At 39.3% G+C, this 19,061-nt stretch overlaps 1 protein-coding gene across 7 annotated transcripts in view; it reads right to left on the bottom strand.

Moving 5' to 3' along the window:
* BICD1 (BICD cargo adaptor 1) overlaps positions 1–19,061 on the bottom strand; it is a 177,962-nt gene that overhangs the window by 78,581 nt on the left and 80,320 nt on the right. For all 7 annotated transcript variants that reach the window (XM_053662006.1, XM_037139736.2, XM_053662007.1 and 4 more), the window contains exon 2: positions 18,834–19,046. In XM_053662006.1, the coding sequence (XP_053517981.1) occupies positions 18,834–19,046 (213 nt within the window). The remainder of the gene's footprint in view (positions 1–18,833; positions 19,047–19,061) is intronic.

Raw genomic sequence — 19,061 nt, 5'->3', positions numbered from 1 at the left:
TGCTTTCTTTATCTCTACTGACGATCTGGATTATATTATCACTTTTTATTTTTATTATTATTAATTATTAATACTCTCTGTTTAAATGTTTTGAGGCCATTTATAATAAAACATGCAGATTAATAAAGCAGTCAAAGTAAAACAGGGAATTCTTTAAATTTTTAAAAGAGAAGAGCATACCCTTGCAAAGTATGGCCACCAGCATAAACATGACGTAAATATCAGGACTAAGAACTGAGACCCCTTGTGTCAACATGACTCAGTTGTCTGTTCCAGGGAAATTGTACCCACAGCAGTTAGGACTATAAACCAATAATTCAACTCACTGTCTGCTTTAAGAAAATCAACTGATCTTAGACAACAGACTGCTTGCGTGGGCAAAAAACTCACATACCAAGCAGCAGTATCCTGACCAGGTCTCAAGAAGTCACTCTAATGGAGCTTTAAACAGCGCTCTTAGATTCCCAGGAAACTAATGTAAAAGAAAGTAGAGTCGTACAATTCTAGTTATCTGATTTTTTAAAATACCATTAGATATTCAAGAGAAATACATTTCTTCACTATTGTTTCTTCCCCCACTGTACAAATGAAGAAACTAAGGCTTAGAAAAAGTATGTGATTTAACAAGACTCCATTGAGCGCTAAGTGGTGAATTTAAGCCCAATTCTCATCTGACTTTCTGAGTCCATATTTTTCAACAATACAACACACTGCTGATATGTGTGTACAGCTTTTTGATACCTATGTCAAGATAAGAAACAACTTAAGAAATCATGGAAGAGTTGGAAGACTGCACGTCGCTTGGGTTATGGTCCTTGAACATCTGTCATCTGGCTTTTTGACAAGAATAGAATAGCAAGTAGGCAATTGGGGGTACCCTCTCTGATGACAGCCTCTGAAAAATATTCTGTGTTGTAGACTGAAGGGAGATGTATATGCTTTGGGTACCAGGCAAGCAGGTGGCAAGGTTGATATTCCATTAAAAAGATGAAAAGCCTGCTTTGATGATTTGATTGGATGGAGGGGTCATCTTATTTGCATAAAGGAGAAGGGCTAAGGGGGACAGAGTCAAATGCTCCTTAAGAAAAGCTCTGTCATACTGAGCACTTATTAGCAAAACAAAAATAAGACTGAAAAATTCTATGAGTAGGTGCTATTATTAGCTCTCTATTTCCAATACAGAAGAACCTTAGTACTGATCTTTGCAATGTCTGGTTATGAATACCACCAGTTTCCATATTTCATTTTAAAGAATATATATAAAAGCAATGATTTTAATTTTGGAAACGCTGACAAAAAAAGGATTCTTGTTACCTGTGGACAACTGAACTAATTATGTCCTAAAGCTAAAGCTACCCCTACAAGAAATACTAACTCAACAAAGCTTAAAAAAAAAAAAAAGAAGCCTTGGTCTGTATTCTATCCATCAAAACTACAGTCATACTGATAATCTAAAAACGAACTGAATCAGACCACTTAGACATGAATTACAAATGAAATCAAAGAGCCATCAAAATAATTGAAACAGAAGAAAAACTAGTTAACAGAAGATAGAACTAGTAAACTTTAAGTACATTGTTACATGGCAATAATTACAAAGAGAAAACCTGACATAAAGTAGGTAGAAAGAATGACAGAATAGAACAGAAGACAAACAGAGATAGGACAGATAGACAGGAAAACACCGTACAGTGCACACAGAACAATGTAGGTGTCCTTGTGGAAAAGGACATAAGTGTCATTAAGAAAGAAATCCATTTTAATTCAAGGGAAATTATAAAGAAAATCACTCAGACCAAAATAATCTATTCAGAAACTATGTACACAATAACCTTTTCAGACCTGATAAGAAACCTGAAGACTACTGAATATTTAGACTGGGAGAGATAAGACTAAATTTGACTGGTGCTTTTCTGATATCCAAAGTAGTTATTGAGACTGTCATCAGAAACATACACCCTGAACCCCAGGACTTAAGCCAATTCTAAAAAGCTGGTAAATCATGTCTTTAAAATCTATGTGAAATCATAAAAGCTGTATATTGTAGAAAATTGTAATAATATACTAAGTATCTCTATTTTTTTCACTTGAATTAAAAATGGCTTTACAAACAACTCTTTCTTTTCATTTTTTATTCTCCAACATTGTAAAAATATTCCGGGTATTTTTTTAGGTTGTAATTACTCTGATTAACCTGTTGTTTTTACTGTATTTTATTGTTTATGCTATAACAGTTGTTCTTGCTTTCCCTTCCTTTGCTCACCTCCATCCAGGCCCCCTTCAATCTCCACACCATTGTCCATGTTCACGGGTCATGCACATATGCTCTTTGGTGATTAAACTATTTTTGATACACTTAAATAAAAGTATAGGTGGAAATGTAATATTCTTATAAAAAGAGGGGTACCATGCTGAGATGAAGTTGGGATATTTAGTTATTTACAGGAAGATTTTTTAAAAGATTTTATTTATTTATTTTTAGAGAGGGGAAGAGGGAGAAAGAGAAGGAGGAGAACATCAATGTGTGGTTGTCTCTCATATGCCCCCTACTGGGGACCTGGCCCACAACCCAGGCATGTGCCCTGACTAGGAATCAAACCAGCAACCCTTTGGTTCACAAGCCAGCACTCAATCCCCTAAATCACATCACCCAGGTCTAGGGGAAGATTTTTAATCTAAATTCCCACACTGTTCCACAAACCAAACTAAACCTCACATAGATTAAAGCATAAAAAGTAAAAATTAAACCATAAAACTGACAGAAATTAGCTTAAATTACTATAGTTTTGATGGGTGAGGGGAAGTAAGAAAAAACATTCTATGCTTAAAAACCCTTAAACGAATCTCATAATCTCATAGGAAACAAGTAGCGGATTTAAAACAAGAATTAACAAAACTTCATTGTGTCAAAAGTAAAATACAATCAAAAGGCAGATAACAACTGGGTGATATACTCATGGCAAATGATTAAAAAAATCAATAATTTCCTGAATCACACATAAATAATAGAAATCTAAAGTTAATAAATAAATCTGCAAAATTATAAAATAGGTATTGTCCTTAGTTAATGAATTATTAATATTATTAATGAATAAATTCTTATTCCACAAATTAACAAAAGTGGCAAATTTCTCATGTATTCATTTGTCCTTTTTCTGAGTGTTTATTATATATCAAGCTCTGTTCTAGAATATACTGACTAACAAGATCAACTATGTCCCTACCTCTCCACGACTTTAAAGATAAATACTGAAATGCCATGATTCGCCTACTAAATAAGCAATCTGAAAGTGTTAAAAAGCTTACTGCTTACCGGGGCTCAATAAAGGTAGAATTCCTTGCTATTACTTGTGGGAACATAAATTGCTTTGATACTTTAAAAAAGTGACATGGCCATATGCATGATCTTAAAAAAAAATCTTGTATCATGTGACCCAGTAATTCTACTTCTAAAATACTATTCTTAAGAAACAATTCTAAATACATTTGAAACCACAAGCGAACAGCAATGAAATACAATAGCTAATACTCAGTGCTGACTACATGCCAGGTGCTGTTCCAAGGGTGTCGCACGTAAGGATTCATTTAACCATCACAACACCTAGGAGACAGGCATTGTTATCATTCCCACTTAATAGATAACAATATTGAGGCCCAGAGAAGATAATTCATTTGCCTAAGGTTACTCAACTAATATATGCATAACCAGTGTTAAACCCTAGAAAATATGAAGGCGAATACACTTGGAAAATCTACACTTAGCTGTAAAAATAAAATCCAAATCTCCTAACTTCAATTATTTGCAAAGTGTTAAGCAGTAAACTTATAAGGGATATATTACTTAATACAATTTTTCTTTTGTGCATCTACATTACCCAACATAAAATGTTATATCGCTAGGCTTCAACAAAATTCCCTAGCAATTGTTTTTTTTTTTCTTTTTAAAGATTAACAAGCCCAGATCCTATATTCCCCAAAACAACTGTTTTTAGCCTGTGATTTGGTGGACTGTATCAGGGAAAGCCTGTTTCCAAAAGCAGTTGTGTAATCCATAATCCATTCATTTCAGACAGAAGCACAACTCACAGGCTGCTAGTAGAGAATTGGTCAATTTCACAGGCATCTAAGATACTGAAGATACTGTTATGTAAACAAAGAGGAACCTGGCATTAAGTCACTAATAATACTTCTCTTAGGCTGGCCAGCCAAGTAGTACCCACTGGATGTTTCCCAGAAGATACTAACCAGTCTGTGTATTCAGAGGATGTCAGGCAGGTATATTTCCTGCTTTAATTTGGGCCACTATCTGATAAGAACAGCTCAGGGGGAGAGAAGTGCCTTCCAGTACTAGAATTAATTATATATTCATCTCATCCCTCTGAACAGTCTAGTAAGGGCAGGCACTGCCTCACACATATTTCTAGCAGTGTTTGGTACAGCATTTGCACAGGGTGGGTGCTTCACAGAATGCTCATGCCTGAAGGATAAATTTTGCAGCAAATAAAGTACAGCACAGAATTCCCATTTATCTTTGCCAAAGTCTGAAGAATTGTGGTAACATATGATTATCTGCACATACACATCAAAAGCATCTGCCAACTCAATAGTATTTCTCTCAATCAGAACCTTAATGGTGGATTTCCCCATTACAATAAGAGTTACACAACAACACTGTCTGACCTTGGAGTGACTCGTTGCCCTTCTCTGCTGATGGCATCAGCTGAAAAGATGATGTAAAACAAATGAATGGGTGAGCAAACGGCCATAAAATGGGCATCGCCAACTCTACTGTTCTGAATCCTGTAAATTTTAAACATAGCTTCTCTCTCTGTTCTAATAGAGAATTTATAACTAATAGAGAATTTATTTATATCAAATAAATTAAGATATAATAATGAATTGACTACTAGCCAAAGTTAGTTTATTATCTTTGATTCTTCTTTTTTTTCCTTTCTTTCTTAAGGGTCTAGAACATGCATTTATAATAAGAAGAAGTATCACTCCAGTGGTAGGCTGAGAAATGGCACCACAAAGACAGGTCCTGGTCCCTGGAACCTGTGAATGTTACTTTACTTAGCAGATGTGATTTTGGTTAGACCAGGGGGGTGGCTGGATGTCTGGCTGTTTGTTTTTGGTAATTATGGACTTTGAGCTGGAGAGACTATCCCGGATTATCTGGGTAGACCCTAAAGGCAATCACAGTGTCCTTATAGGATCAAAGCAGAAGATCTGACACAAAAAAAGGCAATGTGGTACTGAAACAAGATGCCACACTGCTAGCTCTGGAAAAGGGAGGAAGGGCTCAGCAGCCAATGAAAGAGAATGCTGTTCTAGGCACTGGAGAAAGATGGACTCTGGAAGAGGAACTGGACACACCACTTTTGCCTCCAAGCAGAAGTCCAGTCCTACCAACACCTTGACCCTTGCCCAGTATCTGTAGACTTCTGGACTCCAGAACTGTAAAGAGAATCCATCTGTGTTGTTTGAAGCCACAAAATTTGAAGTATATTGTTATCACAGTCATAGAAAATTAACACAACCCACCCAGGCTGGTGTGGCTTGATGGATTGAGTGCCGGCCTGCAAACCAGAGGGTCGCTGATTGGGTTCTCACAGTCAGGGCACATGGCTGGGTTGTGGGCCGGGTCCCCAATGGCGGGGGGGTGTGAGAGGTAACCACACATTGATGTTCCCCTCCCTCTCTTTCTCCCTCCATTTTCCTCCCTCTAAAAATAAATAAATAAAATATTTTTTAAAAAGAAAATTAATACAACCCTACCCTACAAAATCTCAGTATTTTGGTGTCTATCAAAGCTCCTTAAGAAGATAAGGAAAATAAAGGTTATGAAAGAATATTTCATTGCAAGCAATGCAAATGAAAGACTGATTCAAATAATGGTGCAAGATTTTTATTATTCTAAAGGCCTAGTTTCATTATCATTAATATTTGGGAGCAAGAGGGGTGTTATTATTCTGACAGGTTCTTCTATATCCTTCATTCTAACAATGAATATTTTGCCATCTAGAAAAAGGTTGCTGGCCCCTTTTTTATACAGGTAGCCAAATCCTATCCCATCGTTTAAAACAATTGTGTGGCCGCATTGTATACCAAAGCTCATCAGGAAATACATTTTGACACTCCAGATTTCTCTAATCTAATGCAGGCAGTGAGGTTTCTATACACCATCACGGGCTCAGAAAAGATGTTTAGTTACAATTCTTTTTGAAAAACGTTTTAATGAAACCATCACTATCAGACTACTATTTCTAAATCTAAGTATTTTTAATATTATTGAACAAATGATGATGAGGAAGCTACTTAAGGAGGTAATCAATATATAGCCATAGTATTGAAAGTTAAAGCTTGGGTCTATTAATCTAGAATAATTGGTCCACAGTATTTATTTTTTAAAATATCTTTGTTGATTAAGCATTAAAAAGTATAATTCAAGATATATATCAACATTCATTATATCACTAAGCTCACTTATTAATTTGCTGTCTTTTTCAAGTATAAGTTTCCTATAACTGTCAAGAAACTAAGTTCTGAGTACATTGAGGTATCTTGATTATTAGATTAAGTTATAAATTCCCATAGGAGAATTGAATGCCTGAACAAAATCTTAATCAGGCAAGATCTGCCAAGCAGAATGTCCTTTGGAAATAGAGGTCAAGACATAAAAAAAGAACATTAAAATTGTCCACTAAGCATTCCAGCTGAACTGCTGGGTGTGCATTACTCTCCTCCTCCCACCCGGTCTGCACAGGGAGCAGAACCTGAGCTTGGATGGGAAAAAAAGGCTGCAACTGAATCAAGCTAATTTTAGTCCAAGAATCAATATGCACAAAACAGACTGTGCACAGTTCTTTATTCTTATACTCCAAGATGTGGAAAATTGGTGTTTGATCCTATTCACGAGATGGTAGAGGGAAGGGAGGGAAGGAAGGGAAGGGAAGGGATGAGGGAAAGAAGAGAAGGAATAAAGAAATCCATATATACAGTAATATTCTACATTTTAAAAAGTAGGCTGCCTTTCACTGTTTATTAATTTTAGTGATAAATAACTGATAAAACCTTAATTACCCTTAAGTAAAGAGCCTATACAAGATTACTCTGAAAACATACTTCTTTTTTCTAAAATGTTTATTTTATTTATTGCAGTATTTATATTTAGAGAGAGGGGAAGGAAAGGAGAAAGAGAGGGAGAGAAACATTGATGGGAGAGAGAAACCCAGATCAGCTGCCTCTCAAATGTGCCCCAACTGGGGACTGAACCCGCAAGCCAGGCATGTGCCCTGACTATGAATCGAAAACTGCGACCTTTCGCTTCGTAGGACAATGCTGAACCGACTAAACCACACCAGTCACAGCAAGGTTTTTTATTTTACTAGCGTCGGGTCCAGAGTTGCCGTTTCTGCAGTACGCCTGGAGCGATGAATGCTCTCTCACCACCTCTAACTTTATTTAGCTTGACCTTCCCTGCCATTTCCCATTTAATTCTTCATTTGGCACTAGTTTAATAACTGGCTATTCCAAAGGAAGTTGATGGAACTGTCATATTGGGCCAGAAGTTAATGCTTCTTCTTATGGTCAAATGCAGGAAAAAAAAAATCACAAACCAAAATGGCACTATTTTGAAGCTGTGTCCAAATGATGTCCATCATCTCAATGCTGGAAACATTTACATGTGTTTTCATATTTGAAGTTTTCCCCAAAAATGTTTGAAATTATGGAGATGTAGGTCCTTATTACCTCCCCAAGATAATGTCAAAAAGGCCAAAGGTATTTTTGAATAAAGATCAACATCATTTGGGGAGCTATTCAAAAGCTGTTGTATTGTTTCTCACTGACAAATACAATAATCTTCCCAAATCATGGGGGGGAAATATTTACAACAGTTAAGAAGAGAATGATGTGTATGTGCTCCTCACAACAATGCATGCAGTTCAGCTGATAGCCACTGACCCTGTGGGCATACGGGGTTACAGAGGCAGGAAGATGACCTTACGGAGGGCTGTAATGCACGTTACACCGTTTCAGTGGAGGCCTGGCTCTCCCTGGGGTGCACGGTTTGGCCTGCAGCCCTCTCCAGTGCCAGCCTGGAGGTGGGATGAGTGCCCCCTTTTGCAATATACAGCTGCTTTTGGAGCATTCTTCCTCCTTCCCTAAAACTCCTCTGCTTTAAATGTCATGTCTTCATGAGATTTTTTTTTTAATGGGAATATGTACATTTTGGCAGGGAAACAAATTAACAGTAGCTTCCACTGGGACAAGGTAGGGGCGGCAGGGTAGGCAGAGTCACTGCATCCTGTCCCCTCCCAGCATGAATCCTGTCACCTGCCAAATGCCAACTCACTCCTCATTTCTTCAAGGCTTTAGCTCTTTGCTCACTGTCAATAACTCCAGAACTTCTGGTCTAAAAATTCCTGGATTCTCAATATTCACCCAGATGATCTTGACTCCTAGAATTTCTCCTCATGAGGGAATGTCTCTTCTAGCTCCCGCCACTCATTCCCAGGCTGGTACCTTAGTGGCTCACTCTCCCAGGTGACTATCTCACCACTTGTCTCTCCTCAAACACCCAACACCTCCCCGCATCTTCCCTCTCAGTTGCTTCCTGCTTCAGGGAAGCAGCCCGAAGCAGCCCGACGAGGACTTTCAGAGTCTGTTCATTCACATCTGCATCCACATATTCTGCTTTTCCAGGTATTGCCAGATGTTGGTAAAGCCTGACTCCTTCCGAAAGGCAACCCCTCCATTCCCGCAGCAGATCCCATTCCTCTCTTCTTCACTCAAGGAGATCAAGTGCTCTAGACATTTTCACTTTTCTTCTCACATCATTAAAATCTCCCTCCCCACTGGGTCAAAATGGTCAGCAATAGGCATTCACATATGCAATTATTTCTTTCATCTTAAAAAAAAAAAAAAGCCCAAAATTTCCTCTTGAGCCTGTTTTTTCCTCCTAGAAACCTCCTCCTTTCTTTGGTCCTCTTTGCAAACAAAACCATCTCCTGGAAAAGTGGGCCTCTATTCTGTCTTCGTTCTTCTTTTGTTCTCTCTGAAACCTACCCTAACCAAGCTTTCACTCCCATCACTCTAGAGAAACTTTTCTAACTGAGGTGACCAATGACCCCTTCTTGCTAAATCCAGTGGTCAATTCAGTTTCCTCATCTGATTTGACTATTAGCATTTCCACTGCTGATCATCACTTCCTCTGTAGACATCACTTTCTTCATTTTGTTTCTGGAAACCATCCTCCGTTTATTGTCTATCTCACTATTATTTGTAGTTTCCCTCCTTATTTCCAACATCTCGGTGCCTAGGAGGCCCAGGGCCCAGAGCTTGGGCCCCTTCTCTTTTCTATGTACACATCCTGTCTTGGTGATTTCCGTGATAAGCCTTAAAGAGTATCTACTGCTGATAACTCCAAAATTTATATTTCTATCCCCAGATTGCTCTCCCAAACTTTAGTCCCTCATCTCCCACTACCCATTTAACATCTACATTTGGAAAGCTAATTGAAATTTAAAACTTATATGTCTAAAACTTAACTTCTGATCTTCTCTTCTAAAACTTGTTTCATCTGAAGACTTCTCCTTCTTAATTTTCAAATTGACTAAGCTAAAAACCTTGGCCTTCATGTTATTGTTTTTCCTCCTTATCTCATGTTATCTATATCCAACCCATTAGCAAGTCATGTTGGACCCTGTCTGGTGTGGCTCAGTGGATTGAGTGTCGGCCTGTGAGCCAAAGGGTTACTGGTTTAATACTCAGTCAGGGCACATGCCTAGGCTGCTGTCCAGGTCAGGTCCCTGGTAAGTGGCACACGAGAGACAACCACGCATTGATGTTTCTTTCCCACCCGCCCTCCCTCCCTTCTCCTCTGTCTAAAATAAATAAATAAAATCTTTTTTAAAAAGTCATGTTGGTTCTCTACTCTTAAAGTATGTTCAAAATATTGGTGACCTCTTTTCATCACCTTCTCCTGTTATCTTGGCCCAGACCACCATTTTCTCACATCTGGATGACCGCATTAACCTCCGACCCCTATCCCTGCCTCATGAAAGTCCTGTTCTCCTTGGCTCAACAGCTTCTGATGGTTCCCTCTTCATTCAAAGTAAAAGCCAAAAGCCTCTTAATAGTGTATAAGGCCCTGCCCACATGACTTGGCTTCCTGTTACCTCTCTGACTTCATGATGATGGTGTGGTATGGACAAAGGGATGGACACGCACAGACCAACAGAACAGAATTTAGAAACAGACTCCAAAAATGTGGCCAGTTGATTCTGACTAAGCCATAAAAGCACTTCAATGGAGAAAGACTAGTCTTCCAGCAAACAGTGATGGGACAATGGAACATTTACATGCCCCCAAATGAATTTCTACTTAAATTTCACACTTCATACAAAAATCAACTCAAAATGGAGTCAGACCTAAATTTAGTGCTATAAAGTTTTTAGATGAAAATAAAGGAGAAAATACTTATGACTTAGGGATGGAGAAGTTCTTAAATCTGATACAAAAAACATAATACAAAAAAATACCAATAACATAGTACTTAAGACTTTTTTCATATAACAGACTTCATAGAAATAACCACCTCTGTGTTCTGCAAAAGAAATTTTAAGAGAATGAAATCAAGTGAAGGCCTTTACACGTACGTTTTGTCTGAAGAAAAAAAATAAACAAAACAGAAAGACTCACAGACACAGAGAACAGACAGATGAATGCCACAGATGAGAGGGGTCGGGCAGCTGCATGAAAAAAGTTAACTGATTAAGAACGACAAATTGTAAACTACAAAACAATCATGGGGATGTAAGGTACAGCACAGGGAACACAGTCAATAACACGGCAATAACTGTATGGTATCAGATGGATACTGGAAATATTAGGGGGACACTTTATAATGTCTGTAACTATCTAAACACTATGCTATACACCTGAAACTAATACAAAATAATACTGAATGTAAACTATAATTGAAAAATAAAATTTAATTTAAAAAGGAATCAAAAGTCAAGCTGACAGAAAATATTTGCAAATCACATATCTAAACCAAGGTCTTGAATACAGCACATATAAACAATTCTCAAAATGTACCTAAGAAACAGCACAATTAAAAAATGGGCAAAGCCTAGAACAGAAACTTTACCAAGAAGAATGTATGAAAAGCAAATAAGGACATGAAAAGATGTTCAATACTATTACCCATTAGGGAAATGCAAACTAAAGCCACGATGAGATTACCAGTACACACCTGGAAGAATGGCTAAAATTTATTAAAAACAATAAAAAAAAACTAATATCAGGTGCTAGAGAGAATGAAGAGAAAATGGAACTCATACACATTGACAGGGGAACTACAACATGGCACAGCCACTCTGGCCAAGTTCAATGCACACTTACCTACTAGCCCTGGGTGCCCACCCTGCCAGTTATTTGCCCTAGAAAAATGACAGCTATGTTCACACAAAAATATTAATATACATGAGTATATGTATATATATATATATATATATATTCAGAGTAGCAGCTCTATTTGTAATTGACAAAATCTGAAAGCAACCCAAATATTCCTCAACAGGTTGTTAAAAAGAACATTGTCATGAACCCACACAGTGAAAATGTTATTTGGCAATAGAAAGGAACAAACTATTGATACTATTGATAACCAAGATGAAATCTCATTAGGCATTAATGCTGAGAGAAAGGATCCAAACTCCAAAGGGTACATACTGCATAATTCCATTTACCTAACATTCTTGAAGAGACAAAACTATAGTTATAGAGGAGAGATGACTGGTTGTCAGAGGTCTGGGGAGAAGGGTATGACTGCAAAGCAACACACAATACAGGGGAGGTTTGGGGGGTGATTAAACTACTCTGCATCCTGATTGTGGTGGTGGTTATAGAAATCTACATATGTGTTAAATTCATAGAAGTGTAAACAAAAAAATCCCTTCAGCCCATAATTAATTAATCTTACAAACATACCTATTTTTGTAACTATAGTTGCCAAAGGCACATTGCCTATATAGTGTTAAACTTTGCTTTCAGATTCTTGATGATGTTAACAGGGATATTTGTTTATAGTGGAGTCAGCAAATGTTGTTAGAAAGAAGAATTTTGAATGAAAAGAAAGAAGCTCTCTCTGGTGGACTCAGAGAGCCAATAAGCAGGCACTGGTCCGGGTGAGAGCAGGGACTCCAGAGTCAGGCTGTCTGACGCAGGACAGCGGCTAGACTACTTGTTGGACAAGCTGTTTAGCCTCTTTTAGTCTCAGCTGTAAAGGAGGGAGAGAGACAGTACTTACATGCTTTATAAATTTTTTAAGAAAATCAAAAGATCATGAGTGTAAGGTAGGTATCATAAACTATCATAAATGTTAGCTGTAATATTATTATTAGTTATTTAAACCAATTAAAAACAGCAATAATTCTTTACTATTTGGTGCTCTGCATCATTTCAGAGGGGTGTCCATTCCCAACAAACAGGGAGAGCAGGAGTGAAACAGGGACAGAGCTTCCAGCCCTACCCCAGCCACGCCTTCACAGAAGGGTGACATCGTCCCTCAGCTGGACGTGTCCATTTCACTTAGCAGTGGGTGAACACAGCTCCCAGTGGCCAGTTATTTGGCCCAAACATCAGGGACCATAAGAAAAGCTTATTTATTGGATTCATTAATTAAATAGTTTAATCTTTCCCCATGATGCAGGTCATCAGTAAGCACATTCCATACTGGATAGAGTAATAATGCAGTGACCTTTTCAAGAACCAGACAGGTACAAAGGCTGTTTACACTGATAATAAGATCACCCAGATGGCTCTCCTCTTTCAACCCACTGGCTTTTCAATGTATGCTGTGAACTCTTTTGGTACCAGGATGTCAGCCACTCCTCTGGCTACTGTCAGAAGGTGTGGCGGCCTCTCCCTCTATTTCAATTCATCTTTTTAATGGATTGTTTTTATCTTGCTGGGTGGGAATAAGTCTGATTACCAAACTCTGAAACGATAACTAACACTTACAGAGTCCTCTATTCCTTATAAAGCACTTTTATGAAAAATATCTTATCTTCATAAAACTCAAAGGGAGTAGAATAGGTATTATTATGATATTTATATAGAAAATAATTTTAATCACACAACTATTAAAATGGTCCAGTTAGAACTAAACTCAGCTTCTCTGATGTACAATTCCACACTATTACCAAACCGCCTATTGATGCAACAGAAGCTAATAGATTCATAAAGCCTGACTGAACAGCTCTGCATAGAACCAAATGAGTACGTGCTGGTGGCTGAGGTCCATGGCACCTAACTGCTGTTTAAATTATGTTTTTCATTTACTCGGTCACAGCAGGCTCACCTATGTGTAGGTTTAATGAGAGACTAAGACAAGTGTGATATTATTATACAAAATATTATATGTTGTCTTAGTTCATCTGGAGCACTATAACTAACTATCACAAGCTGGGCAGCTGAAACAACAGGCATTTATTTTTCATCGCTCTGGAGGCTGGGGAGTCCACGATCAAGTGCCAGCAGGCTGTGTGTCAGGGAGGGCCCGCTTCTGTGCCCTCACGCAGGGAAAGGGGAAGGGGGCTCTCTGAGATGTCTTTAATAAGGTCATGACCTAATCGTCTCCCAAAGGCCCCATTTCCTAATCCTGTCCCATCGGGGATCAGGTTTCCACATATAAATATCCAGGGCACGGTATATCTGCTGTGTAAAACACAGCTCCCTTTCCATTTCCATGATACTGAAAAGTAGAAGGAAACAGTCTCCACACGCATTTAGTGGGCCTAACATTGTAAACAACTACGCCGCACTGATTTTGGTGTGTCGATGTTTCCAAGCATCTGGGTTATACTTAGTAAGCACTGAGAAGACCTCTGCAGAATGAATGAATGCATGACTGCAAAGTTAAAAGTCAAAAAAGATGAAAACCCTAAGATGAGAAACTCAAAACCTAGGTCCAACATTTCAAATGTTCAAGGGTTCCAAAAAGGAATAAAAACAGTCCAGAGTAAACACTTTTCTAAAAAAAGAGCAAACACGTTTTTGAGAGACATTGGATGTCGATCTAAGACGGTGATAACCAGGATGTGGAGACGCCCTGCAGGCACGTCACAGGAGGTGGCACTAATGGATCTAAACACGTTTAGCATGAAAAAGGAAAGACAGGACCACTCTTTCCAAATATTTGAAGCTACTGGGCATGGGCTAAAGTTGTCAAGTGGAATAGGAAATTTTAAAAATATATTCTCTGGCCCCAGCTGGGCAGCTTAGTTAGTTGGAGCATTGTCCCCCTCCACCAAAAGGTTGAGGGTTCTATCCCCAGTCAGGGCCCATACACAGGTTGCAGGTTTTATCCCCAGTTGGGGCACACAGGGGAGGCAACCAGTGTTTCCCTCCTTCTCTCTCTCTCTCTCAAATCAATAAACAGATCCTCAGTCGAGGATTTTTTTAAAGTATTCTCTGTAGATCCAGATGCTAGAAATATGACCAGGTGGTAAAACTCACAGAGTCGACCTTTCACTGAACAAAAACAAGCAGTTTAACAATCAGAGCTGCCAAGCAACAGGAGGGCAGCCGTGGAAGGGAGCTGGAAATTATAGTGATTTAACATCTCCATTGTCCCAGACATTCAACACAGGACACAGGACACGGGACACCGCTATGTTAGAAGGAAAGTGAAACTTAGAAAACAAAAGTAAATTGTCAATATCACAGTTGGTAAGTGGTCTGGCTAAAACAAACCCAGCGGTAGCTAGCTACTAAAGCATGTTTTTTTTTCCACTTCAACTCAACTCAACAAATGTTATTTTTTAATGTCTACTTTTGACCAGGCACTGTGCCCAATGCTGGGGACACAAAGATAAATGACAGGCAAAACAAGTCCTCCCTTTGAAGGACTCCCAGTTCATCTTCTCCATTGTGCTGGGAGTGTCTGCAGAAAGGGTAGATGGCCATTCAGGACTGCGGGAGAAAAAATTATTAATCTTAACCAATCACTAAGGTACATTCACACTCTAAAAGTTTAGAGATATGGATTTCTTAAGGCGTAACGGATATATTTGTAATGTTGGCATAATAATAGATTTCTGGAAATTGAGCCACTGGTATTTTATGCAATTTGGTTGTAAATTTCAATAGGGGAAAAGTGGAGCTTGAACTATAATAAAAATCACACGGATTAAACAGCTCTTAAAATGGCCACATCATAATAAAAGTATTACTAACAAGTTACAAATTTATCCATTGTACTAAAGCTTCATATACTGTGCCAGAAATTTCATTAGCTTGAGGCAAGATTCAGGAGAGGGAAGTGTGTTCTTGGCAACCACAGTGACGTGGCTCAGAATGTCTCCACCACAGCCAGGTTTTCTGAGTTCAGGTTCTGGATGGTCACACATTACTCATGCGTGTTGGACAAGCTCTGGACCTCTCCATGAGTCACATGCCCCATTGGTAAAATGAGATGGTATAGTAATAGGACCTACCTCAATAGGGTTGTTATAAGGACTCGGCAAGTTAATTCATGTAAAGAATTTAGAACAGTGCCTGGCACATTGCTGGCCATTGAACGTTCAGTTATCTGCACTTCCAAGTACAGGCTCAATCTCGCCTATGGTCAGGATTCCACCTTACAACTAGCCGTGTGCATTCCGCCCCCAGTGGCCTACCTTCTGCGACATCTCATTTTTACACAAACAGCAATTCTGGTTAGGAATATTGGCATAACTGCACTGCATGCTGTGTGTAAATATTGCGGTAAATTCTACCTTATCTAACAATTGAAAGTATTCAGTAGTATTATAAGTTTTACTATCCTATTTTGTGATTTCATCAATGTTGATTTTAGTTTAATTTAGTGCCAATAAGAATTCAATAAATATTGTCCAAATAAACCTACTTAGGCTCTCTTCGAGTCCATTAAGACCTACAGTTTGAGATAGAAAAACCAGATTTGAGCTTGTTTACTAATTATCTGCCTAGGCACTGCGGCGATCTATCTGTTCTCTTTAAGCTCTCAGCCAAATGATGCACCTCGAGGCAACCCAGGGATTTGTTTCCTCTATTATTGGCTCTGGAGGATTCACTCATAATTTGGCCCTTTGATTTGGGTTATTTTTTTAATACTCCCTGTACTTTAAAAATTATTTAAAGCAGTTTGCCATTAAAGGGAGTTATACCATAAGCCCTGGCTGGTGTGGTGCAGTGGGCTGAGTGCTGGCCTGCGAACTGAAAGGTCGTTGATTCACAATTCAGCGTTGGTTCAGGTCAGAGCACATGCCTGGGCTGTGGGCTGGGTCCCTGGTTGGGGGTGTGTGAGAGGCAATGGACTGGTGTTTCTTTTGCACATCAATATTTTTCTCCCTCCCTTCTCCTCTCTCTAAAAATAAATAAATAAAATCTTTTTAAAAAAAGACATATGTACCATAAGACTGATGAAAATGTTTGAAAGTAAGATTTATATGAAAAACCTAGGCTAGTTTGTACAGTTAAACATAGTCCTGTAGCTTCTTAACAACCAGAGCAGAAATAAAAAGCACTAGCTTTCAGCCCGTCAGAAACAGTATCAAGAAATACATTGCAGGCCCGCTTAAAAGACCAAGAAACAGACAACCTGCTCTTTTTCTTTCTTTTCATTATCTGACAAACCTGAATGAAGACATTCATCAACCAAATATCCTGGAGCTATTTTCAATTTAAAACCACATTCATTTGGACCCAACGAGTTATATTCACTTCCTACAAATCAACTATTAAAAATGCATAGATATTGAAGGGCAATAACAAAGCAATCCAATCAGGACATTATGGTGCTATAGCAAGCCCCTAAATTGTGAGCTTATAACACGGCCCTCCCAGCTTTCAGTCAGCCCCAAAGTCTAAATTAGAGAACTACTAACTTAGAAGCTCTGGGGCTAGGGCCCAGGACTTGAGTTTTGATGAGCTCTCTGATTCCAAGGTTCACTAAAATTTCGGAACTTAACTGAATGAAGGGCTCCTGTAATTTTTCTTTCTTTACTGCCTCACTTCATTCCTAACTTGCATCCTCATTCTTAATTACCAATTCCTGCTGCTTATTACAGATCTACTCATTGGAAGCTGTGCTCAAGCACGGGGTGCCTAACTGAGGGTGCTCTGACAATCACCACTGTCTCGCCTCAACAGAAAAATACCTCTGAATTCTCTGCCCCTTCCTCAACCTTCCTCAGCTGCAGCTGCTGTGACCACAGAGATGTGCAGCTGGAGGATCTGGACTCACTGGTCACAGCTCTCCGCAAATCACCTGCACGTTTGTGCACTGGACCCTCACGTTGCCCAGGTCACATCCTGTCTGCCTACTCACCACATGAACCTGCTGCTCATGGCCACTGAGGTTGCCCTCTGAGGCTGTTCAATATCTTGTTTAAGCAAGAGTGGTCTATGTCACTATATGACCTTGGGTCCACTTCTGCAATAGATGCTTGTCTCACAAGGAAGCCTGGGATTGAAAAGGTGAATGACGATTTCTTAGGAGGAAGAGAGTCTGGTACCCAAACCCAGGACACACATACAGATGCATCAGGTAGAGAAAGAGCTAGAGAGCAGCTTGATTTTTAACAATCATTTGCGGGGGAGGGAAGAAAGGAAGAGCATCCTGAAAACTATCTCATGTTCTTCTGATTACTTAGTAGAATACATACGATCTTCTACTTAGTTGGCTCCTTTCTTGGTCTCCACAAACCACACTACTATATTTGGGCATGTCCACAACAGTGAACTAGGTTAAACCACAAACCTTACTGTAGGTATTCATTTAGTTCACTGCAGTATAGAATGTGTAAATGTGAATTATTGATTAAATATCAATAAATTTTGGACAACTTATATCTCAGAATAATGAAACCCTATTTGCAATGTGTCACCAATTTTAAGAAAGGTATCAGTGGGTTACTCGTTACATTTCACAATATCGAGTGATTTTTTTCATCCCACCTTTTTTTATAACTAAAACACTCAATCGCTGCTAAGCCCACTTAGTTGTGGACCTGGGACCTGTTGGTCACTCCTGCTGCACCGGTGTAGGAATGAGGTGACATCAGCACCTCTTCTGCAGCTTTCATATCAAAAAACTGGAGTGAATGATTTATTATGAAGTTTCCTAAAATGCTCTTAAACAGGTTTGGTGGATAAAGCTGCTTTTGGCTCTCCGTGTCCCCAGTTTCACTGGCAGACTGTTTGAAAATGACCTGGCATGTGCCGCAGCCGTGAGGAGGCTGAAGAGAAGCAGGGGGTCCCATGGAGGCCCGGGGACCAGGGGAGGAGGGCTCCCACCCCTAATTCACACTGGGTATAACCGGCTGGCTGCTTTGTCTACAACCAGAAAAACTTTATGGTTCTGTATTGCCAGTCTCTACAACCCCTCAGAACACTCTCCCAAGGTCGTTTTCCCCACTGTGAGGAGTCGTGAGCAGACACCACTGTCATTGTGGATCAGTGCGGACCCACAGCACCACGGCCAACCCTTCTCCACAATGTACTCACGCGGGGAAAGGGGGAAGAGGTGCTGCAGCCACTGTATTTTTAAAATACTTTTGCAGAAAAAGCAAGCTCCATTCTCAAATACTCAATAAATAAAGACTTCAATTCAATAAACAATGAGAAAAGTTCATCTCAGAACAAGCTGTTATTTCACTAAAAAAAAAAAGCCAAAAAATGCTAGCATCAGCATTATATGCTTCTTGCTTAATATAGCTCCTCTGATTAAAGAGACAGGTTTATTACAGAACTTGATCTTGTTTCTCTCTCCCACAAACCTCTCTTGGGGTATTTATTACCTCCTTCAGGTCCTGCACGACGGCCGTGAGCCTCTCATTTTCTGCCTGCACGTTGGTGACTACAGCCCGGCTCTGCTTCAGTTCGTTCTGCATCTCCAAGATCTTCCCCAGGTAGTAAGCTTCCTTTGAGGCCGATTCCTGCAGAAGCGTCTCCTCCCGGGTCTCTCCATCCTCAGCAACTTTCCGGTGGATGGAGAAGGACTGGCCAAAGGCCTGCAGGGTATTTGA

Source organism: Artibeus jamaicensis, unplaced genomic scaffold (genome assembly GCF_021234435.1).
Source record: "Artibeus jamaicensis isolate MK-2021 breed Jamaican fruit bat unplaced genomic scaffold, CSHL_Jam_final contig_233, whole genome shotgun sequence".
NCBI lineage: Eukaryota > Metazoa > Chordata > Mammalia > Chiroptera > Phyllostomidae > Artibeus > Artibeus jamaicensis.
The sequence above is the reverse complement of the archived record's forward strand: the minus strand, read 5'-3'. Positions and strand labels throughout refer to the sequence as shown.